This window comes from Ptychodera flava, chromosome 21 (genome assembly GCF_041260155.1).
Source record: "Ptychodera flava strain L36383 chromosome 21, AS_Pfla_20210202, whole genome shotgun sequence".
NCBI classification, from domain to species: Eukaryota; Metazoa; Hemichordata; class Enteropneusta; family Ptychoderidae; genus Ptychodera; species Ptychodera flava.
The window spans coordinates 9,515,542-9,540,548 of record NC_091948.1 but is presented as its reverse complement, the minus strand read 5'-3'; the positions used below and the strand labels follow the sequence as shown (position 1 = coordinate 9,540,548).

General features: G+C 39.7%; 1 protein-coding gene across 6 annotated transcripts in view; it reads right to left on the bottom strand.

Moving 5' to 3' along the window:
* Positions 1-23,822, bottom strand: part of LOC139121327 (zinc finger protein 608-like) — a 49,717-nt gene extending 25,895 nt beyond the window's left edge. The window contains exons 1-3 of one of the 6 annotated variants that reach the window (XM_070686122.1): positions 23,481-23,822; positions 22,865-22,968; positions 22,212-22,309 (exon numbers count right to left, since the gene is read on the bottom strand). In XM_070686122.1, coding sequence (XP_070542223.1) covers positions 22,212-22,250 — 39 coding nt within the window. In that variant the 5' untranslated portion in view covers positions 22,251-22,309; positions 22,865-22,968; positions 23,481-23,822. Of the gene's footprint in view, positions 1-6,368; positions 6,710-18,344; positions 18,527-22,211; positions 22,310-22,864; positions 22,969-23,199; positions 23,439-23,480 lie in introns of those variants that run through there. The other 5 variants (XM_070686128.1, XM_070686124.1, XM_070686125.1 and 2 more) reach the window with 5 other exon arrangements.
* Positions 23,823-25,007: the final 1,185 nt, after the last annotated feature.

Sequence of the window (25,007 nt, the reverse complement as noted above, 5' to 3'; positions counted from 1 at the left end):
GGACGAGTACGGTAATAGCACATCATTGGGCAAAAAAAACCTGTAAAGCGGAAACAATTCAGTTTCGCTTTGTGACGTTATTCCTATCATGAGTCAAAGAATTGGGAGAGGCTGGGATCAATGAGCTTGACGCCACATTTACTGGGTGATACAAGATACGTGTCGAAGAAATCTGAGCAAAGAAATCAGAGTGTTAATTTTAAAATGGGTTACGGCACTCTGAGGAGAAGAAACTGAGAATTTTTGCAAAACAGAAAAACTGAGAAAGATAACAATTAAGAAGGGTAATTGGTAGTCTACTGTTTTTACAGAAAATCTGTTTTGAACTCATTTTGAGCACAGTCCCTCCATCCTACAGTAGGTGGAGAGACTGTGTTTTGGGTTTTTACACTTCAAGCTAAACATAAATCGTGCAGATACTAGACTGGGTGTTAAAGACTTTGTTTTGACTGGGCAACAAGTCTGAATTTAAGCATAAACATATCTAGATACAATGTGGTGTAATTTATCTCAAATTACACATTTTTACACAGTGGTGAGAAAACCACCAAGAACAAAAATCTCTGGGTCGAATGCTCCTTTCTACTTTTTTGAAAAGTACTTTCCAATCGCGAAATGATTCCTTGGAAATTGATGAGCCGGCCTGGCAAAGATTGGTTGTCTGATATCAGAAGAGGTGAGTGATCCGGGTGCAAGTGGAAAGCTTTCGAGAAATTCCCAGTGGATTCATTCATTACCCATGATGCCATCTGTAGCAAAATGTAAATTTCAGTGAATTAATGTTGTCGATGGAGACTGCCTGAGTGCGTGTGTGTCATCGTGGCTCTGTCAAGTGGACTACAAGATCTGCATTTGACTTTCAACGAATGACTGAGGAAAACGGCAAATCGCAATCTTGTGGCAGTTAGCAGTGTCGAAAAATACACAGGAAATCTAAACCAGTCATGCAATGAAAATTTTTATCGAAATGTCCACTCTCTCTTGATGAAGAAAAATTCCCCCTATAAAGATAGAATACAAAGTCCACATCACTGAATAAATATAAAAGAACAATGTGAAATTAATTTTGAGAAATTTGCCAAAATGTGAATAGTGTAAGAGAAAAAAACTTGCCACGAGATAAACTATCCTATGAGTAAGCACTTCGGATAATACGGTAAAGATATGAATTATGGCCTAATAAATCTGGTTAATGTTATTTTCACTACCTTGTAAATCAAATTATGATGGGATTGCTGCTGTACACAATGCGGTCACCTATGTGAACATAAAAATAGCTCGCTGGACCATAATCTTCACAAGTGCATTAAATTTTCATCAAAGTTATAGTGTTAATTCACCTCGTTGTTGAATTTGAATGGTTAAAAAAAATTTTTTTTTTTACTCCGTCGGATCAAATTTGAAAAGGAAGAAGAAAGAATTGATGTGAATTTCTTGAACACTTGCGAAGCCAGCTATAAAGATTATCATCAATCTACGAGTGAATCACATGAAATCAATAAAACCGTTCAATTACAGGGAACAGAGAGAGAGAGGAGAGAGTCGTCATTTACGATGCAAGCACCTCTGTGCGCCGGTTTTATTAAACTGAGAGTGGAGTGAAATATGTCCATTAAAGCAAACGCCGCAGTGAAGGCCGCACAACTTGTTATTATATCAGTACATGTTAGAGCTGAATTTTTCGACTTGTTAGGAATCAGAATCCTAAAACGTCTTGCGGGCAATTACGCCGTGTTCACTCACTGTCAATTTTCCTTATCTCTGCGGACTGCACTGCAATAGTAATTCTGAAGGAATAAAAAAAGGCTATGCTTAGTAGATGTGAATGGAATAATTCAAAAGTCGGAATAAGGCCCTGATAACTGATAAGGGAACATCAGCCGATGAATCATCTGAATTTTCTATTGTCTATGTAAATCCAAATGTTGATCAACTGGATCATTGTGAGATATTCCAAACACTGTCAAGATTTCCTGGGGCTGAACTTCATGATTAAAAACATACAGTGAGTAAATACAACAAGTAAGCTGTACAAAACTAAACAAAAGACAAAATCATTTGCCTTCCTTAGAATTCACATGCTGGGTTTTGGAAAAAAAAAAAAAATCGACGACAAATTTGGTCTTTTCTTAAATTTGATTTTTTCCGTCATATTTACCATCAGTCTTAACTGTGGATGAATTGAAATGTTTACTGATCTGTTGGCATGGCAACCATTTCCCTTCAAACCACAGAGCTCAGTTTTTCTGTACCTAAAGTCACGCACATTTTTCATTTCTATGAGATCACTGTGAGAAAGCTATCGCCGATTAGAGACGCACATGAACTGCATGTATGAAGAAACTTCATTTGTTTACAGATGACAATACGTATACTGAACTTTCATAAAATAAAGTCAAATAGTCCCAACTCTGGTCTCGACTTTGTAGAGACAATTTCAGGATCTAAAATTTTGTAATTTTCATGAAATGTTCAAAACAAAGTTTAAAATGTTCATCCACAATGGTGAAAACAAGTCACCCAAGAATTTGAGACAGTGTCAAGTTTATAAAAATATGACAATATTTCTTTGAAATTTTCTGAATGCAACAATTTTTATCAAAAATTTCCAACCATAAAATATTTATATTTAACAAAATAAATTTAATGGTTGTAGGAAGACCTTTCAAGCAATATTAAGGCGATAAGAACTCACACAAATGTCCAGTAATGAAATATTGACCATAAAAAGTGTTATCACAGACAAACTTTGCAACTTTAAGTAACACTTTATAAAACTGTCATCATTTATTTTTTTTATTACTCGATATTTTGCGCAATTTTCAGGGTGGTTACATTTCAGTCCATTGAGTTTATAGACGCTGCGGTTCAGAAAGAAAAACACAGTATGGGTTAAACTTGTCACAATTTCTTGACTTCATTACAGTAAAGGAAAATAAACTCTGCGATATGATGGATGTTTCATACAAGTCATTTCCTGGGCATGTGAAGTTAAAAAAAAAATTGCCTCTATAATTCAGTCAAGGCAATACATGCATACTAATAGGCTTGTAAGTGTGACAAAGGCAACACGCAGGTATCAAATATCTCGACTCCTAGTCTGGCTAATGGAAATTATAAGGACTAAATTGAGGGCACAAAAGCCGATTCAGGTACTCATGAGTGAAAAAATTCCTGTCAGTGCTTTCAGGGGGAAAGAAAAAATTGGTTGAAAATGCTCAGTAAAATGATGCCCCCACAAAGGCTGACATGCATCAAAACCCTGCGGTTCCTCTCATTGTTGGCAGCAATACCGTCTTGTGTGCGCATCAAACAAGACTCTGTGCATCCTCTCATACTCCGGTGATTTCAGCGGAGGCAAGGACCTAACAATATCTTAACAAGTCCTCGGAATCACACCTGCTGAGTGGCATTAGCGCTGGCGCCGGAGCAGCGACGATGGAAAGAGAGGCAGGAGACATTTCCTATTTACCTGGATGCTGGGAAACTTCCATCGGACTGGCTTTGCAGGAAAAAAATTACAGCTCACTAAACAGACAGCCTGTAATGACTGGATCATGTTAAATTTTTCATCAGCTTGATAATCTCCTGTCTGTCTCTCCCTTCTTTTTTCCCCTGAGCGACGTTAAGATCACATCAGCAGTGGACACATGCTCCACCTCCATCAACCTAATCTACCACGACGTAATCTTACATTAACACAAACCAAAAGGCTGCTCTTTCCAGCAATTTTTTCCATGAAACCGACCATCAATAAAAATAGATACACAAGTGTTCATTATAAATTTCTGGGAATAAAATAGACTGAGAGCCTCTCAGCTCTCCTAATCGCAAAACTAAACGAGACGCGCACCATATTGGATTAAGTAGCCAATATGTATATTATACCTCTCTCAGCAACTACCTTATTTAGTTTTCCGGATTTAATTACTGTTTTAGTGGCCCATATCAGTCTAGTGGGGTAAAAAAAACTCATTCATGGCAATATTGACTACGGAATAAAATCGAATCTGGGGAGTGGATCTGGCTGTTTGCGACAATGCACTCACTACGCACCAGCTGTCAATCTAAATTAAAATGAAGCCAGTTGGCACATCGTCAGGTTTAATATTTCAAAGGACCTTTTAATGAAATTTGTAGAGCGCTCTGTATTCAAGTTTTGTCAAGGGCTAGCGTTGTGTCACTTCTGAACACCCAAACCTCTTGTCTACATACATTGAGTTTACAGTGAACATATCGGATGACACATATTTTTCAGAAATCAGATAATAGTTCTGAACGGACAAAAATTTTCGTTTTTGGCATTACCCCCCCGATTCGTAATTTCCAACATCTTGATGAAACTCTCCTTTCTCTTCAAGATTACTTCACAACATTTGCAGATGTTGAAATGATCGAAATTTTAAAACTATCGAATTCCACTCCCTGGGAGATCGTAGGTCACCAGGACTGATTAGAAGGACATATGTATGACCACATGCTGAACAAAAAATACCAATATTGCAAAAAAACAATTTCACGAATTTTTTCATATTTAACAATCTGATTTGGTAATAAAAATGAAATTACGATTAAAGTTTTATGGTTTTAGAACAGAACCAAATTGTATTTAAATGGTACATATTCTCTCAATCAGATAGAATTCTTATTAAAAACAACTGGACAAGTACTTCTAGTAGGATGAATTTTGACTGGCAGCCTCTTCCAAGGTTATTTCCTTTGCAACTGACACAATAATTGAGGTAAGGACTGCACATAGAGAGAACATTTGTCCTTGAAAGAGGTTGAAATACTCCTGACAGATATCTAGTGATTTTTACTATAGGTGACTTTCAAAACATACAATACTGGGTACAATTTCTCCTCAAAGTGCTTTCCTGATGTACATGGAGTAAAAAGAAAACAGAAATATGACTCACTTCTTTGACATAGACACCTATTTAATTTCAGTTTCATTTATTTCTTTCACGGACATCTGCATACATGTATCCTGCACTATTTTTGACTAAGAACACTTCCCAAATATAGTGTAAGTTACAAAAATTACACTTTTGACACGTAAGTACGTTCAATAGAATAAAACAAAAAGATAAGATGTGGGGATTTATTTCACAAAAAACAAAACCCCTGGTATGCAGTCTATTGTTTGACACATAATTTACATTCACAAGTTTTTTTTGCCTTGTCAGATTTTCCTTTGGTTGAGCCATCCATTTCCTTTCTCCTTGACTTCACTTCTCATGGAAAGATACAGCTTTTTTTAATCTGTGGCCATTCCTTTAATTGTCTTTATTTCCCATGAGTTAGGTGGCCCCCTTATATCCTCAGAGCAGCTGGGCAGTTATTATTACATATCAATCGAATGAACACACACAACTCTTATTTCCTCCCAGAGGTTAACATAAAGTTGACACAACGACATCCCCGACTAGTGGCACAGAAAATAAACACGCTACAAATGAACAAGCAGCAAAATAAATAAATTTCATCCAAAATAAACACATTTGAAGGGGGCTGGTTTATCAGGCAAAATGATTTGTAGAACAAGAACGTTTTATGTAACATAACTCTCTCAATTTATAGGGCGACTGGTTTACCAGTTCAGAATTTACGCTCTTATCTTTTACGCAGAGGAAAAACCCTGGGGGTAAAAAAAATTGACCTGCCTACGCTAAACTATTCTGACCTCTGCGAGTCTACACATTTTATTTATTTTTTATCTTTGATGAAACCGTGCGCCTGAGCTTGAAACTATCCTGCAAAGATAATGTTCCATTTAAAAGGGCAGGATATCTCATCTACATAAAAGAGTGGCATTTCTATCGAGCAGATGCAGTCAGGAGATAGTTGTGTTGTCATCAAGCACGGATAGCTCGAAGACCCTTGCCTGATAAGTTACCAGCATTCACGCCGTGATGCCGCCTCAAAACATCGCTATAAAATGCTAAAGCCTATGGAAATTACAACAGCAGTGAAATAACTTTCACCGACAGTCTCCGCACTGTTATTAATTTGAAATGAGACTGTAATCTCAACATGGAAAACTGGAAACCCATTCCAAATTGCTGTGGAATTCAAATGGCGGCTGTTGAAGTCAAACGACAGCCAGACTGGCAGCTAAAAAAATTAAAGAAATATCTCTCTATTTATCCTAAACTCATATCACTCCACGGAAATTGCAACATTGTTAGCATAGACTCAGTGATATATATGTGTTAACAAAAACACACCCTCTTTGCTAAATTGTCTTATCTTCGAGAAGCAATTAGTCAAAAATTAATTTGAATTTATGACCTGCCCAGTTGTCAGATAAAAGTCACTTCATGTGTGACACTTGACAGCTGAGCATGTTTCACACATCCCCTTACCTTTTCTGATACCCTCTCGAGCCGAGAGACAGTCATTTTGACTTTGTGCTTAGATGTGGACACAGTGACTCAAACAGCCAGCTTGATCGCCCTTCCTCAGAAAAATGCATCTCACTCACATTAATCTGACGTTTAGCAATTCAGTACTTGGTGCTCTCATTTCAACACTCCCAGCATGCATCTCCAGCAGTGTACACGCAGGCCATCTGATTTATTCCCGTGTAACAGAAACTGACGCGATGCTGACTATTTTCCTGCTCCATTCCCCCTGCTCACTATCGCGATATCATATTCAGCACCAGTCCTGCTTACAAGGGACCTTCAGCGCTGTTACTTATCAAGCTGACGAAGGGGTTTACTTCATCTGTCGATTCTGTCAATTTAATCCCCAATCAAATTACAGAGCATGAACAATTTTGTACTCGGGGGTGACCACAACTCACAGGGTTCAACTCAACCAGCCGAATGAACTTTATTTTAAAAAGATAGTAAATCAATACGAACTCGCAGGCTGCGCACTACTGACAGGAATGTGGCCAAAGTAATCCTAGCTGATGTTATTCTGGTGGCATTCGCAGAACTTACAGCTTAGTTCACAACGGGGGGAAATTGAAACACACTTCAAAGCGCCTGAGCGAATCAGGATCTACGGAGTAGACACGAAGAGATAGATATGCTTCAAATACAGAGCAAAGTCATTGGAGAGAACAGCCCGCTGGAAGAAAAAACCCTCGATTTTCAAGGACGCTAACCACTTTGCACTGCAACCCCATTTCTACACAATCTCATGATTACACTAAGGACTTGAATGGAGGAAAATTGATAAGAAAACTGTCCTCATAGAATTTCAGTGGCCGAGGCAATTATAGTCATCTTCAGGACTGTTCCATTTTTTGTAATGACAGGTATGATAGGGTGATTTCAGTCGGGCCCTGACATAATTAAACTGTCAGCTCCACATTTCAAGCTGTCACCTTCCGCAGAGGAAAATTCCAACCCTGACACGTAATGGGTTACATCCAGCGAAAATCATCACTATGGTTATCGCGTTGGTAAGTTTTTAATGGGAGGAAACAGCACACAACCTTCGAAAAACGTCATTTGTGAGCCCTGCTGCATTAAGCAAAGTACTCGTCTGATAATTAGTTCATGTGAGAGACTTGACATTTACTGTCAACTGCTCTTTACCTCGCTCGATTCAAACTGCTCAATAACCCCTCTCTTTCTGGAGCTACTTTAAGATCTGACCTTCCTCCTTCCCCAATAATCACAAGACAAAAGAGAACATATCATATTGATATTATTCTTTCCATCTTTCCTACCTGCTGAATGGCGGGATGGCTATTATTACGAGGTCGGTGGAAAACGGTTAATGTGTGTGTTTTAATGCATCACATCACTGACAGTGAGCAAACAGTGCTTCAGGATACTTCAACAAGCTTAATAAAATACAATCCATCGCATATTATTTTACATTTCCATCTATCTATTCAGGCTATTAACATTTCTCATATGAAATGATCTTTTTTTTTTCTCAAACACCCACATTTGAATTAAAAGGACATGTACACCTCCGCTGTAAAAATGACAGATTTTCTGAATTTTTCTGATACATTCCAAATTTCTGCAATTTATTTATTTTTTTCATTCATGTGAAGTTTCTGTGTTTGTCTGACTTTAAGCGTCAGATTACCTGTGACACAGAAAATGTTCAGCGACTCATGACAAATTCAAAAGCTAGCTGCCTGCTAACCTGCAACACTGGCATCCGTAAAATTCAAACATGCTACACCTGCAGGCTCTGGTTCCACAGGGGCCAACTGTCTCAGCGCGAGGCCACCTCATTAATTATTCGGCAGGAACAAGTGCCCTTTTTTTTCAACCAACAGTTTTAGACCCAGTCAATGCCTATGTACACTGCCTCAAACACTACCAAGCACCCTCCAAAAAGAGCTTGATACACGCACCTTTGTTGCGGAAAATCTGTTCAGCACGATAAGAGAAAGGCTTTTATGGACAAGGCAGCTGACTCTAAAGAAACAAAAGTGGACCATATAAGACATACAAACTGCTCATTCATGTTTGTGAATAGCGCAAAAAACAAGAGGGCTAAAACCTCGGTTGTTGTTTGGACAGAGATAACCTCTGGCAGACAGTTACTGAGGGAGGGAAACATTCTGGCGTAAACACTTTACACGCAATGCAGTGGCAACTGCATTATCTTCTTGGCATCCGTGGCATGTAAGAGAGAACCAAACCGAACTAAGTATGAATCAAAATTTAACTTAGGAGAAATGCCAGTCTATATAAGTAGAGACTGTTTCTGTCTTGATAAATACCTTTTTTTGTTCGCTGTGAGCCTTATTTCTATAGTGTCTGGGTTCTGTGTTCCTGCGCATTCATTGTGTGTATTACCAGAGTCACGATTAATTCCCCCTATCAGCGTCACACTGAATAAATTTGTCGTCTTTCTCTCTCTCTCTCTTTTTTTTTTATTTTATTATTATGATTGGATGAAGAAGTGATAAATAGCACACTTCAATCTTATCAGACAACTGTGATAGAACAGATACCGCCATGAGACAGATGACCCTGGCAAACTTGTTGTGGAGATTTAACCAACGACAGGCCACTCCCAGACTGTCCATGATAACATTGCTATTAATTAATCACAAGCCACACAGTCAATTTGACGGAAAGTAAAGGAAAGAATGGTAAACAGAATTTTTTTTTTCCATGTTTAAATAGGATTCAGAGATCTTAGCTTCTGATCCCACAAGAAATTTATTATCCTATCTCGGACTATATGGCTTTTGAGTGGAAACATCAAATTGATGGCTTTCTGAAGCTGTGCTTTTTTTTCCAAAATTGAGCCCTCCTCTGCCTTTGCCTCTCTCGACAGGTAGCCCAGAGCACTCCAGAAGAGCCTGAGAAACAGCAAATGAACTGTGTAATGATATATTTTTAGGGGGCTTCTTCGCCATTATCTTTGAAAGATGCACATCCAATTGCTTCCTGCGTTCTTCCATCTTGCGGCCATTCATGAATTATTATTTTAAATGTCTTCTAAGCTGAGATAAAAGAATTTACTGTAACAGTACTTCTCAAAGATTTTTCCCCCCTTTTAGTGGTTACACCTCACGTTTGTCAAACAAAAGGATACAAACGCAAAGTGCTATCCAGTTTGGTCCTATAGAATATACTCTGACAATTTATTTATTTCAAAAGAGACGTCTTCCCTGAATGCAGCTACAGGGCCACTGCACTGCTGCTTGGTCAAGGAGTCAACAATGGAAGAAAACCTCACAGCTCTGCCACGGCAAATGAAAGACATGAATATCGGGCGAGCTTATTTGAAAAATGTTTGCAGTTCCAGGCCTCGGGGCACTGTGAAACAGAAGATCTCGCTCGTAGATTAGTATGACACTGGCTCAGTCATGTGTGGAAATGCATTCAGACATCTACACTGGGGGAAAGTACAGTCACATGTCCCGAATGTAAAATACCTGCCCGTTCAATCATATCTCTCCTAAGCCTCACCTACTAGGACTACCTTCTAAATGGCCTGATAATTTAATCAAAATTTCGACACCAGGGGACAATTTCTTGCTGCTTCCTCATTAATAAAGGAAGGAAAGAAAGTTGCCTTCTATTTAAACACTGTAAATTGATAAATAAATAAATACATAATGTACATACATAAACTGGCAAGCAAGCCAGCTGTAATTAGAGACTTGTTTTGTCAGCGTTGCATATCCCCCTTGCTTTTACATAAATAGAAACCAATTTGAGGCTGATATCACATCACTGTGGGTGAAAAATTTTCAGTCAAACTGCAGTAAAACATGCAGTGTTTAAAATAACTGCAAATGATCTGTACAATGTTTTTTTAATAATTTTGCGACCGTGAAATGATGTACAGCTGGGCCGCCTTATTATGAGAAGCCTTCGCTCGGACAATGAGAACAGTATTGACTCAAATTAAATTCTGAAAATTAATCAGACAATTTCAACCGACTAAATAAACAATTAATCACACAAAAACATCCCATTTTTCCTTGATTGCTGTAATTATTCATGAGATTTTTTTTTTGACAGCGGAACAAAAGTATAAGTCAGCTAGTGGAAGGAGAGGAAAAAAATTATTGAACAATGGGCGGCACAAAATTGAAGAGTTTTAATCCTGGAGCTGGTGGAAATTAAAGATACAGTGGCCATGGGAATAGACAGATTCAATCATGCCAGCCCTGGTAACAGAACAAAGGCTTAAACAAAGACTCAACCATAGCAAACCAATTCACTCTGACACATGCTGATAAGAGTATAATTTAAGTCATTGAAGAGGGGGAAAAAACCTGAACAAAGGCCACATGAAAATAGGCCTTATGGTATAATGGCTGCTATTTGATTACAAATGTCCATCAGCTCTGTGGGTACTGATTTCTGTGTGTGTGTCTTTCTCTCTCCCAAGCCAATAAACTGTACCAATCAGCAAGGTTTTTTTTACGTGCCTCATAGCTGCGGCAGAGGATCAGAAATGAAATATTAACAGCCTTGTCAACTCCAACAACCATCTAGAGAGAGAAACAGAGATAAGCCCACTGGGTAACCACCGACATAGCATGGCATTTCTCTCTCTTACTTCGTTCATACAGGCAAAAATGAAACGTTTCAGCGACTTTATTTGTGATTTGTAAACACAGGGGATTAATAGTTTGGGTCCGCTCGTGTCCATACTCACAAAATTAAGCCATTGTTTTGATATTTAAGACGTCTTAATGCGCCCTCTCGAGTTCAAAAGGTGTGCGGTCAAGCATACTGCATAACAAGATGGCTGAAACGAACGACGTCGTACTGGCTGTAAAGAATGTGAAAGAGGCTCCCCACCGAACTATCCAAAATGTTTTTGTGTCGAGTTTGTGTTTTATTCGTTTCTAAATTGTGTTCCTACATTCTTATCCGATTGTTTGTGTTAATAAAAATGTTTGTTTCGCCTCGCCATAAGCTTTCCTCACACATACAAAACATTACCGTCCACACTAATCCAAACTTCCCTACAAATATCCGAGGCGAAACAAACATTTTTATTAACACAAACAATCGGATAAGAATGTAGGAACACATTTTAAAACGAATCAAACACAAACTTAATGACTCAATCGAATATTTTTGTTCCCAATTAATAAATCATATAGACAATCTCAATTCTCGGTTTATGGCAATTTTTGTCGACTGATAAAAGTCTTTTCATCTTCAACATTCCATTCTAATTTCACCTACGGTATATAATATCCTAACCTCCTGTGACTTTCCTTCTAAACGTTGATTTGCCTTGTGCACCAAAGAGATGCTGTATTTTATGCCAAACGATGAAAAAATATGTGAAGAAATAACCATGTATCAGTCAGTACGGCAGGCGAAACCCGGACGGCCATACCGATTGGAGACAGAGCAGAGTAGATCGAAACGCAAACGGGGTGTTATTATAGGAAAGGCGGTGACTTATTTTACAGCTGAATAAAATGCTGTCTCTGGTTGTGTAAGTCTGTTGATCGAAATATATATTTGTTCCCAGTTGATTAATCATGGGGGATGGCAGTCTCGATCTCCCCTTTATGGTTCGATATTTACTGACTCGTTCCCTCTCATTTTGTCAATCAATGAAAGCATTTTCGTCTTCCATATTCAATATTACTTTGACCGATGTTACATCCTGACCTATACTGTCATTAGTTTTGACCAACGTACAAAGATATTGCCCATGCGTCCGGCTGATGAGATGTTTTGCAAAACGGTGAAGAAATGGGGGCCCGGGAGACATCGATGTCAGTCTTTCCGGACTGTTTACATGTAGCTAATAGGGGATATCATAGGAGATGAATCAGTTAGTTGAATAAAACATAACTTTTCGGACTTATTTTATGTCAATTTTGTCAATGTCGGACTTTTGATTCAAGAGAAACCAGAATCACCTACAGAGATGTCTGTATTAAACACGACGAACAATTGGGAATAGTTTGTTATGCTACTGTCGGTCTCAGTCGTGGTGTCTCTCCCATAAATTTCGAAGCTATAGGTCTACACTTGTCGTTTCGATTCACAGGTAGCGGTACACCGATGACCAGATATTGTACTGTTCTTAAAACTAGTCTAAGCAATTTTACGACACTGCACTATTTGCCATCGTGTCTCCCCGTGAACGTCCTTGAATCTATGGACGTGACCATTGTTTTACTGCGCCCATTAGAGTGTAAACCCCTGTTCGTTACCAGCAGAATACTTTTTAAAGTTCTGTACATCAGTGTACACTGTGTGTATAAGCCCTAAACCTAGTTTAATTCAATTATGGAAAGGTATTAAAGAATAAAGGGTCGTTACAGTTGCTAAAATTGCGAGAAAAACGGCACTTTTTACTCAAATAGTCCTATTCACAAGCTCTATTGTTTTAAATCACGTCCATGGTGTGCTGTTGATTTTCATTCTTTCGTGCAATTTCATTCGCTTGAAGCAATTATCCTTTCATTTGACTGCTCTGTGGGACTCTTCTGAATATGTGTTTTGGATAAAAAGAACTCTACAGTGAAAGACATAAACTTCGACGGTGATAGGTGTACAATATCGGTTCTCGACGGTGATAGGTATACAATATCGGTTCGATGTGTGAAGATATACAGATTACAAGTTATTTTAGAAGTTCTCAAAACCAGTAAAAATAATTCTGCGCGCCACTTATTGATAATTTCTTCTTGTGAACGTCCTTGAATCCGTGACCGCGACCATTGTTTTCGAAGTGTTCGACGGTGGATGATCGGTAGATTAATGAAGATATATGTTACTGAACTATCGTGTGATTGTTTAATAGCATGGTTAGGTAATAGACGGTGTAGTCTGTAGAGGCGATACGGCGAAATTCCACGGCCCAAGGGAGCGTACATCGCATGGTTTCTTACAACGAACCATAGACAGAGCCGTCGGTTTCCATAGCTACTACGTGAAATCCGGCCTCACCGATGTCCCGGGCCGATGTCCCTGTCCTGATTCGGAGAACAACTTTCAAGCTGCGTGTTGAGGTTCAGATGTCCGATTTTTTCATATTCAAAAGGCTTATTGATTTACAGAGAACGCCCGTCTTGTTTTTAGCTTTAACTTAGCGCAAGATGGCAATTGAAAATTCAAAGCCAAATAGCCAGTGGGAAAAAAATAGACGACTCGCTCTCACCAGCGGTCGAGGTCGCAATGAAAAAAAAATCGAAGTCTCTGAAATCGGTATCATTGCTCCGCCATGTTTATTGTTGGTTGTACGGCCAGTTTAAAGTCACAGACTTTCTTCAAGGTAAAGTTCATATAATTGCCATACCGCGAAGTTCCCTGTGCATTTCAATATGTCTATTTGGAAGCAAAAGCGCCACGGACATTCGATCGATGGTGATGAACTTTCTCCAGGGCGTGACATGTCACCAGTTACGAACTTTACCGGTTTTCGATACGAAATATGCAATATATTATCAGCGTTGTTCACGTTGTGTTTTGAGTTTGATATGGAATATAACAGGAAAACACTAACAATTAGAGTGACGATAGAGACCATGCCCGATACGGAAAAATTGACATCAACTACTTGCAATGAGCAGTGACCTGAAACTTCAGACTGATATATAAATGTCGACAATATAAAACATTGAAATGCCGGAGAGAGAGAGGGAGAGAGAGGTTTACGCGGTCGCGAACTGATTATACTCTTTCGGATATGACTTCGGTGTAGACGATACACAGACATCGAAAATGTACACCTACTTTCCAGAAATTCGACTAATCTTATAATAAAGAGTGGAACAAATCCAAAAGTGTTGGTGGAAGTAAGTCTTCAGATGTTGGTTTTCTAAAGTTAGATAATACTTACAGAAATATGGTCGTCATAGTCTTCTTTTAAAAACTATTATCTTCAACACCACGTTTCTTATGATCGGTGATGTCATTTTTTATTATTTTTACAAACTTTCAATGCATCAAACGCTATAAGACTATCTCATCTGCCTGTCAAGGAGTTACAATATATTTCCAAGGGCTGGCACACGATGTCAACTTACGTGTCGTCCGTCGAGCGGCCGGTGGCAGTCTCACAGATTGTTCCGTTTGTAATCGCGGCCACTTTGATTTTGATCTGACACCAACGTGCGTTTGAGGTTTTTTTGTTACGAAATTTGTCGACCTCACAAAATTTCACAGTCCATGCTTTGAAGCAGTCTCAACATGGCAAAAATGTCTCCCTTAAATTTCATCCTCGTCGTTCCAAATTAAATTCGACCACTAAATTATTTCGGCAGTTTTAATTTCCTATTAATTCGACGTTTTTCAAATCGTAATGAATTTTTTCTGGTCGAATTGATAGGGTTTTTGGTATCAAGCTTATCTCTTCGTCGGACCAGTATACCGCGAGATGTAGTACTGTGTTCGGCAGCCATGGCGAAAGTGAATATTGTATATTGGTTGTTGTTTGTTTTATGTTACAAATACCTGTCGCGTGAGGGCGTTTGAAACGCTTCTGAAGCGGCTCAGTCTGTCCACACAGCGATTTGCGGATAGAGTTAATCCCTACAACGGCTCTGGTCGGGCCGACTAAACCATCTCAAATCTGAAACGCTTCAGAACCATTTCGGAGTGTCCACACATAACTTTCTGTGTCAGTATTGGCCCAGAACCGTTTCAGAGACGTTTCAATGGCCTGTGTATGAACGGCATATCTTTCTCTTTCTCTCGGCTTAAAGTCTGAATCATCAGTAGTTTGGGTAGTGCGCGATTTCAGCTTGCTTGCTCACACCTCAAAGCCAGGCTATCCACATTCCAAACAAACAACGATGGCTATAGGTCACAACTCTGGCAGTTGCTGCCCACACACTGTTTTCATTTAGAGTGGCACGGGCAAAACAATCTCCCTGTCTTCTCTCCAGTCGTGTTCAGTTCAAATGTCATTCGCGAGGCCTGACAGGACTTGTCACGCTCGGTGAAGTATTAAATGTGAGATTGTCTTCTTCTAAAGTGTGTTTCTGTGTAGTATTTCAACACAGCATTAGTGCAGTTTGTTCTCACGAAGGCGTTGCTTGTTTTCTCTAACATTTTTATTTGAAGGACGAAACCTTCATGGAAAATGCAAAAGCATCAAATGTGCATTACACAATGCATATCACTGACCAACACAAGAGGTAGCATTGAACATGATTTAGCCTGATGACAGGTAGAAGCAAGACAAATCAACTCTTTGGCGTTGCAAGAAACAAAGTTATAACTTATTTAAAATATAATCCAGTATCTAAAAGTCTGTTTCTGACTCAAATAATTTCCAGGTTTACAACAAAGCCCCATATAGGCCATATAAACTCTATACAACATATTTCCAGTGATTGCCAATAGTTTTCTCTGCTACATCTACAAGTAAAATGCAGCCAGAATTACATGTGACCTAGGGGGTACTGCATGAGGGGTCACAGGGTGAATATCACTGTATCAAGCACAATTATAAATCAGTGCCGGGAGAGACTTGATATTGCAGGGACACAATTTGATAACATCAAAATTGGCATTTCAATCTCGGAGAGCTCTGCGCAAAAGATATCCCCGATTCTCTTAATGGATATATACTGGATCGACGGTGTTGGCTGAGCCAGATTTCTTTTTTTTCTCATATCAAGCATAGTGGAGGAAAAATCGGTTGTGAAATGAAATGCCTCCAGTACACAAGTACGTTTTAATAAACCATAATCTGCACATTGTAAAAAATAAATGAAATCGTAAAAATTTCCAAGCCTAATAAATGACATTGGATCATAATAGCATCAAGATCTTTGAGGTAAAATTACTGGTTACAGAATCCAAAATAATCTATTTTAAGAAGCTTTAAAAATATTCGCTGTACAGACGCTGATAAGTGTCAACACATCTAAATCACTTATGGGGCCAAAGCTGCCACGATTCTTTGCCTCCCCACATATTTGGTATTTCATCCACGTTGTTTTATCACTATATTAATTTTTTTTTCAGGGGGAGAGGATTATCTGGTACAAGGGCAGGTGTGATGGCCAAATAAGATTCCATTGAGGCATGGTAATGTACTGAAATTGTACAAATATCAGCTATTAGCCAACATTCAGCATGTAAATTTAATTTTCTGCACTAAACAAACATCTAAGTATTATGTTGCCTTTATATCTAACCAGGGGTCAGTGTACTGCTGCTAAATCAATAATCCAATCAGCAAACCCATATCCTTCTGCAATTTTGTAGTTTTTTTCTCACCTTCATATATTCATGGAGGCCATGAATACCTCCATGTTATATTTGAGAGAGGAAAATACAAGTTCATTCTCACTATTAAAATCTCTATATAAAAATTTGAAATGTATGGTGATCTATACTTTTGGACAAGAATTGTGTCACTCAAATGAGAACCCCAAAAAAAACCTGGTAATTTTTTTTACCTGTCTGCATGAGGACAATTTACCTGGTAACATCAAAACATCACAAATACAAGTCAAGCAGACAACAGCTGGTTGAACAGCCACAAATATTTGACATCAGACCAAAAAACAACTAAAAATACTCAACATCACCGACACTTGGTGTTTAAATTAAGTATTGCAGATTATTTATAACGGTTATTTCATTTATCATTATGACGCACGAGTTGGAGGCTTGGAGGCTGGGGATTAAATGATTTGGATTTCATTCGGCTGTAAAGATTCTTTTTAAAAGGCATCGTAAACTGTAGTTATCACAGAATAGAGGTCAATTCTCGGCAAGCAGGAGATGCACACGGGCGTACCATTTATTGTCCATTTCACATGACAGAAAGTGGTTTTTAAAAGGACTGGTAATCAGTTCTGCTCTCCACAAAGGCAATCCATCCTGCATCAGAATACACTGTCACATCGGGGCTGCTTCAGCTGCAGCGGGTTACAAAAGCCTACCCTGCACCCAATGGCCTTCAACAAAAAAACGGGAGCCGTATTCAAAGCCATCATGATTGCCAATCTGAAGTTCACCCCTTTGAAGCGCATGGGCCGTAAGTCTAATAATAGTATTTGCACGGCTGCCGATATCAAACGTTCAATCTGTCACGACTGATTGAAAAATTATGACCTGATAGCAACTCCCCGGTAAGTGAGCACAATGGCTTCTCTGAGCTAGTAACACTTGCCACAACAAACATAATGCAGAGGGGAAAAATACAATCTGTAATAAAAGACGTCTCTCCCTAGACAAAGATACTCTTTCAAGAGGAAAACCGAACTCTAATGAATGAATTCTGTATAACAACATTGTCTATGGTATCGACAACACTAACCATGTGGATTTTTTTTTTGCCTTTCACAGAGTCCTTTGTTTGCCTGATGGGCCAATCAGAACACTCCACTGGGGGTTGTATCAGCCAATCAAAAGCCTCATCTGAAAAGACTCTCACAAGGTCATCAAAAGCCTTTAGTGTGTACTAAAGCTTGTTGGGGGGTATCTCTTTGGAGCCTGGTTTGAGCAGAACACTAAGCAATCTCTGCCAGTCAGCGGCGCGCACAGAAAATTATCCTTTAAAAGAGTCAACGGGTTCAGTCAAAAATTAAAAAAAAGCACACACACCATGATTCAGAAATTTCCCACAAGCGGAGGTTGGATGGCATTTTGAATAAGCATGACTTCATTACACCTGTCAGATAGTAATTTACATAAACAACAGCATTTTGTTGTTTCAATTTAAATTACAACATGAACGCTACTGCAACTGCAGTCTTACTTGAAGATTTTCTGCAAGCATTGCGTACACTAATGAATGAAAATGGTCAGATTTTTTATCACACATGGTAAAAAAATCTCACGGTCTGGAAAAATAAAACAAAGCTATCGGAGACACATGGTATCTCTTTAACAGCACAGACGCATAAACTCGCATGCACAAACACGGCTATTCTTAAAGAAGCTGATTCATTCTACCTTGTTTGGGGAGGCATTTCTTCCGGGGTACTTCATAAAGAAGTCGGCGGTATCATTTCCCGAGCATAAAATCCCACGGACAGCCGGTAAAATTTCACCACGTGACGACTACAAATATATATCCCAGGCAACTGTGTCGAACACAAACAGCAGCCCACAGTTCAGCTGATCAGTTTTGAGCTTGACTGATCCTGGTTCACAATTTGGGCCATTTCCTCTCTATTGTCCACTTGGATAGTGAATGTGGGGATATACTAATGCATTATTCATATCTTAGGGCCATAGTGTGTTAAATAACAGGCAAGTAACACACACCCTTAGTAATCAATTGAGGCCCCACTTATCGCCCTCCCATGTAAACATCCCTAATTTGCACCTATCACTGAGCTTTAGCACCTGCCTGCCAAATATGGAAGGCCAGGGTGATACCATTTCTGGCATGGAGGGGCACTCGGCTAGTTCACACAGCAACATGAGCCTGTCTAGACATCTTTCTGGCTTTGTGCCAACCCCTGGAGAGGTTGAATAATATCTCATTGATGAAGTACAGTGTAATGGCTAGCATTACTACCAGCATTGTGTAAACAATGAAATCTGCGACTTCCAATAATTCCTAAGCAATGTCACAGGGAAAAAAAAAAAACCTGCATCCGCCCCACCTCCTGTTCATTAGTCGCATGTCCTCCCAGCTTGTCGCAGATTTACATCGCATTTCAATGCCACCGAAGGCAACACATTCTAGCTCTGGAAAATGTTTTTGTCCATCACACAGCTCTCTGTGTGTGTCCAATTCTTTTATAGGTTTACCCAAGCCAGCTCTGGCAGCTCACGCCATTCAGCCCCTTTCTCCCATTCTCTCTCACTCTCTCTGTTCCTCCATCTTTCTCTCCCATGAAAACTACTCAACACCACAGCAATAACAGCAGCTCCAATGACAACACTGGTGCCAAAGCAATCACTGGGAGGCTACAATTACACACTACTTCACCAGGAGGCTCCAACCAAAAAACATTTGCACATTCCAATTCAGGCCTTTTGTCTATCTGTACAAATGAATGGGTTTTTTTTTTATTTCTAAAAAAAGCCCACACACCACTTTTCAGTCCTCTTAATTGTACACTATGGCAATTAGTGGGCTTTGTTCCACAAAACTCCTAATACTGAATATCACCCATGATCAGTCATTTGTTTAAGACTAAAGCACCCACAGGAACCCACAGCACTTACAAGGAAGGAATTTCTGGGGCATTTCATTCCCTTTTTTTTCCTACTCCAGCTAGCAATCGAGAGAAAGGCAAAATTCATGCAAAAGTATTCTTTAATCGTAAAATATCTTTGTCACGCAAGGCTGTAAAGTGGTCGGAAGACAAGTATCCGCACACACATTTAGGGTGACTATCCTTGAACAAGCCAATCAGCGAACAGCTGTGACACTCTACCATTGATTATTCCTGTCTCAGTGCATGGGTGTCAAATTACTTCTGAGTGATTACAGACAAATCAGATTACAGGCTCTTCTGTCAAGTGACTTCACTCCCCAGTGACTGATATCTAAATCCAAGCCGAGATGGCATCCCAACAGTGTGAAATAGAGTAATTATCAGCTCACTGGTGAGTTTAGCTCTAACAGCATCCTGGACCGCTCTTCATGTTTGACCAATCAGTGATAAAAATAACTCTGAGTGTTTATGCGGATGGGAAAAGCAGACAGCGAGGCCACTAACAAGAAGACTTTGTCAAGCTACTTCATCTGTTGATATAGGGGTATTGGAGAGTCAGGCAATTAATTGTTGACACAAGTATTTATAAATATTAGAGCTCATTGGAGGCCAGCCTTATGGCAGTTCATGAGACAAAGACGTGTATGTCACTCAAAAGACTGGGACAAAAAAAGAAACAATGTGATATGAAGAGGTTTTTTTCTCTCTTTCTCTTTCCTTCATGTTATTTCCTCTATCTTTAACTGTTATATGAGTTTGTTTGTTTCATAGAAAGGAGGAAGAGAAAATAGAGCCTGTGGGACAGACCATGGATGTAAAAAATAGACTATTTTTTACATCCATGGACAGACGAAAAAACATGGTTGATCAGGCGTGGCTTTTTTCTGCTGAGTTCAGGGTTAAAATCCTGGATGTATCCATGATAAATCAATTTAAATGATGAATGAGCTGATTTTTCCTTTATTCTCATCTTTAACCTTATCATTACTTAAAAACACACGCCATGCCGATAATACTATGTTTGTGTCGGGCAGGAAAGGGATGTTAAGGTTGAACTGGCAAAGCTGTTTTCATTTTTCAAACAGGAACCTGAGACGAGGTGTTGAAAAAAAGGCACTAGGGGATGTTGAGCAGATTTGGTATCTTCAGAAATGGCTATGCCCTTTTAGGTAGACCTCAATGGTATGTCAGGGTGGAATTTTTTCAGCTGATACAATCAATGAAAGCTGACTTTGCCCCACACTCCAATGGCTGGCTGGCAGACTACTTGACTGCACTGCTCCCCCCTCTTTTTCATATACTCCCCCTCCCCTTTCTCCCCTCCAAATAACACAGCTTGTTAAAGTATGAGATCGTGAAATTGTCACTGCCATTGTTTTGGGTAATATCCCAGTCTTAACACAGCACAATAAACCAACTTAACAGTTGATAAATAGGCTGTTAATGGTCCCACCATTGATATACACTCTACCACACCAGACCTGAGCATTTTCTTTGGAATGTGACAAACACGCTTTGCAAGGGGTGTGTGGGGAAATACAAGCAGGTCATTCATAACAAAGCCTGTTTTGCAAAAATTTGTGTTTCTCCCAGGTTAATTGTTTTCTTGCCAGCCACAGCTTCTGTTATTTTTGTTGTGGAATGAGCATCAGCTGAGTCTGGAGGGATTTTGTGAAAAATCAACTGTGGCGATTCACAGTAACAAAAACCTAAATAAAAACCGACAAAGGCCAGTGGCTTTGTCTAGCTGGGTAAATACTTTTGGGTTGTTATACAACCTATCTGCCCCATTCAAGGTGTGGAGCATATAACGTGTGCACACACACACATCAACCTGGTTCTAATGCAGTGTGGCTAAGAAGATGGTCGTAGAGATCTGTATCACCGGGGCAACTCAAATGAGTCCTCAGTCACTCAGGCCAACAACCAGAGTGCCTGTAATGGAAGCCAACAGACGCTCTCTCCAAATTGGAGGCCATTTTAATGCCTTCGACTAAAACCGCTTTTAATGAGGCTACTCATTTTGGCCGACAGCGATTCCCATGCCGGTCAATAGCACAGGGATTGTAATTTTACTTCACTTGTTTAGGGCAGATACCCCCTGCTGCACGGCCATACACACCTTTTAAGCGGGATACTATGGTCTATAGCTGTGTGCATAAAACGGGGGCAAAAAAAAGAAAAACTCACAGGTTTAAGAAGGAGAATGCAATCTCTGAGGATCTGTGGCCCTGAAATCCCCTGGTGAGTTATTACAGTTGCCTACCACATCATAAACATTCCCCTTTTCAATGATCTCAGTCACTTCCAACCAATAAAAGAGAGAATTCCCCTTTTGCTTGGCAAATAAAAAATGCATTCCAGCAAACAAGTCAGGGAGAACTCAGCCGGATGGCAATTTGCTTTCTGGCTGCCCAATGCATTTGTTTACACGGAGATTAAGGATTGAATGATTGGTACTGCCAGTTTGTATTCCTTATCTGTTTCCACCCACTTCTCTCTCTCTCTCTCTCTCTCTCTCTCTCTCTCTCTCTCTCAATGCACCAGTCTCCACCTAGACAAACAGAGTAACAAACAAAACTAACAAAAATTAATTCGCCATTTTTGTGTACAATTATGTGGTGCACGGGTAAAGCTGTATTTTTACCTTGTCGATCTGATCATCTAGACAGTGTAACATGTCCATGGAAAACCCTTGTTCAGGATCCAAGTCATACACAAGTCCACATTATATCTGATTGAGAACTGTAAAAATTGGGTAGAGAAAGCAAGAGACATGATATGTCAAACAACCAGCAAAAACTTTAATATCATAACATATTTGTACAGCTAAGTTTATATATTCAAATGAGACAACTGTTTAAATAGTTACTTCTTTAATTAATATTAGATAAAGGGATTGGAAATCCACACTTTGCATTACCATTGTCAAACGATTCCATTTTTTAACAATACTAATTTCCACGGTCATTTCAGCGCCATAATAAACACAATAACACTTGCTCCATTTAGATTACTGAAACATGGCATATTTTAAATGACGCATGCTTTGTTCACTCCGCTTAGCTGTCTCTCAAGGCAACAATTGCATCTGCCTTTCACGGCATGAAGAATAATCCTCGGGCCTTTATAACATTAACGCTGTTAAGTTGGTTTTTGCGTCAGAGTTTATGTTGAAACAGCCGACATTAAGACATGGTTTTATTGTGACTACATGCAATAAACACTAAAATCACCACGTTGTCCCCTTGTTTCCCTTTTTTTCAGAGAGCTTCGTGCTCGTTCAGTTGAACCCCTTACCTTTTTTTCTAGCTCTTCCGGTCCTTGTTGGTTGGGGCTTTCTTGCGAGATGAGTTGTTGTGTACACACGACGCTCCCCGATATTGCACTCACGTTTTCTGTTTCTGCAACGATCGCAAAAGAAGACAGAACTGTGAAACTGTCACGCCAGAGATGTTTGGTTAAATCTACGAGCGTTTTAGAAAGAAGGGTTCTCAATGTAATACGAGCTTGTTTTGGCGTTAGTCAGACCGTGGTGCTCTGTCGCCCCAAAGTTACCACACATGCACGCGAGAAAATACAAACAGAATGGCTTCGTCACACGAAATGCCAACAATAAGAACACCTTCCCATACCAGACACAGCCACACAACTTTCCGCTACAGTAAAGCTGCCGATCTTGGGGTAAATTGTCAAAAAATCGCCAAAGTTTACGAGAGGAACGTGGCTACCATACCGTTCTTTGTGTACGATGAGTCCAAACTATAGTCGGTAAATGCAGCCAATCAGAACGGAGCGATCCTGACAGGTTATACTGAGTGAATACACGGCGCAGCACACCAAATACAACGCACAGCATACGCCGATATATCCCACTGTCTGAATGTCCGTTTATCATTTTTCGACGTATACTTACCACAGAGTGTTTCGTCTGCCGTTGAGCAATGTCGTCACGGCTACTATGACCCGGCAAGTCAGTGGTGACGCGATGTAACACGTTCTTCGGTGACGATTCAAGGCTCAGCGATCAGACCTGCTCCAGACGAATACAATCGAACAGGCGACTAGCTGAAAAAGACCACCCTGGACTGTCTCACATTTCTCGCTTTGTCTACCATGTAACCAGTTCAGTTTCGATGATAACCCCGAAACACTGCTCGGCTAGTGTCTGGAGAGCGAAATGGCGGCCGATAGTCCACTTCAGCCACAGTGTCCTTGATAAGGCATATTTCTTTCGCTAAAGAGATCTCAAATGATTGCGCTGAACTGGCCAACAGTATTTTTAAGGCCACGGCGCAGTGTCTCGTCTGTCGATGGTAGTTTCAAAGCTAAAAAATTGCTTCCGCGGAATAGCTCAGGTTTTTTTTTCAAAGATTACTAAAACCTTCTTTTAAAATGTTTATTGATATGTCTGAATTGCATTTTGACTTTCATATCACATAAACGATGCGATTGACGAAAACCCTGAGTAGAAATTGTCTACCTAGGCCAAGCAGCTCTTGGGGCTATTGACCAATCAGATCGCCCAAAACCCCTAAAGACGCAATTTGATTGGCTGAAAAATAGCCTGGTATGTGAGATGGCCTGATTAGCATACGGAAGGCAATACAGAATAGATTCGGAGCTTGAGTGCCGACTTGTCTGTTTAAAATGTGCCTTTCCGCATCACTTGTCCCATTGTCTGAGCGTTCGCTTTGAAGCAATGGCCTGAAATTCCCGGGGAAGTAAATGGAGTTGCTGGTGAGGTGAACTCTGCGTCCAATGACAAACACCCCGTTGATCTTTTCGGGGCTGACGACTCTTCGACAGATAAATAATTGCAGGCCTCTGCCGTCAAACCGAGGTCAAGCCGCATATCATGCTGCCTGCAATCGAACATGTCCCATCACATACTATTGAATATTTGTCTCCCTAAATTGCACTGTTAATACGGAGAACAATGACCTCAATTGTTTATAGTTTCTAAATCCCCGGTGTAACACACACCGAAAAAAATCATAACAAAAGTGCAAATTACAACCAAAAAAAATCGAAAAGATATTTTAAAGATAGAACCCTAAAGAAGTGAAAATGCTTAAATGATCTAGTCGACGAATTTACAGGTGGAATTTCCAGTAATCTGATTTTAAAAAAACAACGGAAGGGACTCAAATGCGTAAAGAGCCATTCATCTCGCCATCAGCTTTCATTCTACTGGCTGCCCCCGGCACTGAAATGGGTCAGTTGTCATTCCTCTGATGGGTGGTAAAGTGAAAATCAAACAAAGATACGACAAACCAATCTGCTGTACGTGGAGAGGGGACTCACAATCAAATCTAACATTAGCCAACTTGATTGAAATACTGGTACCTAGACGCTGTTAAAAGAGGTAAAATATGATACAAGATGAATTGCATATATGGGCGGTCAAAATGTGCCCAGGCGTATTTTAAAATTCAGCTCC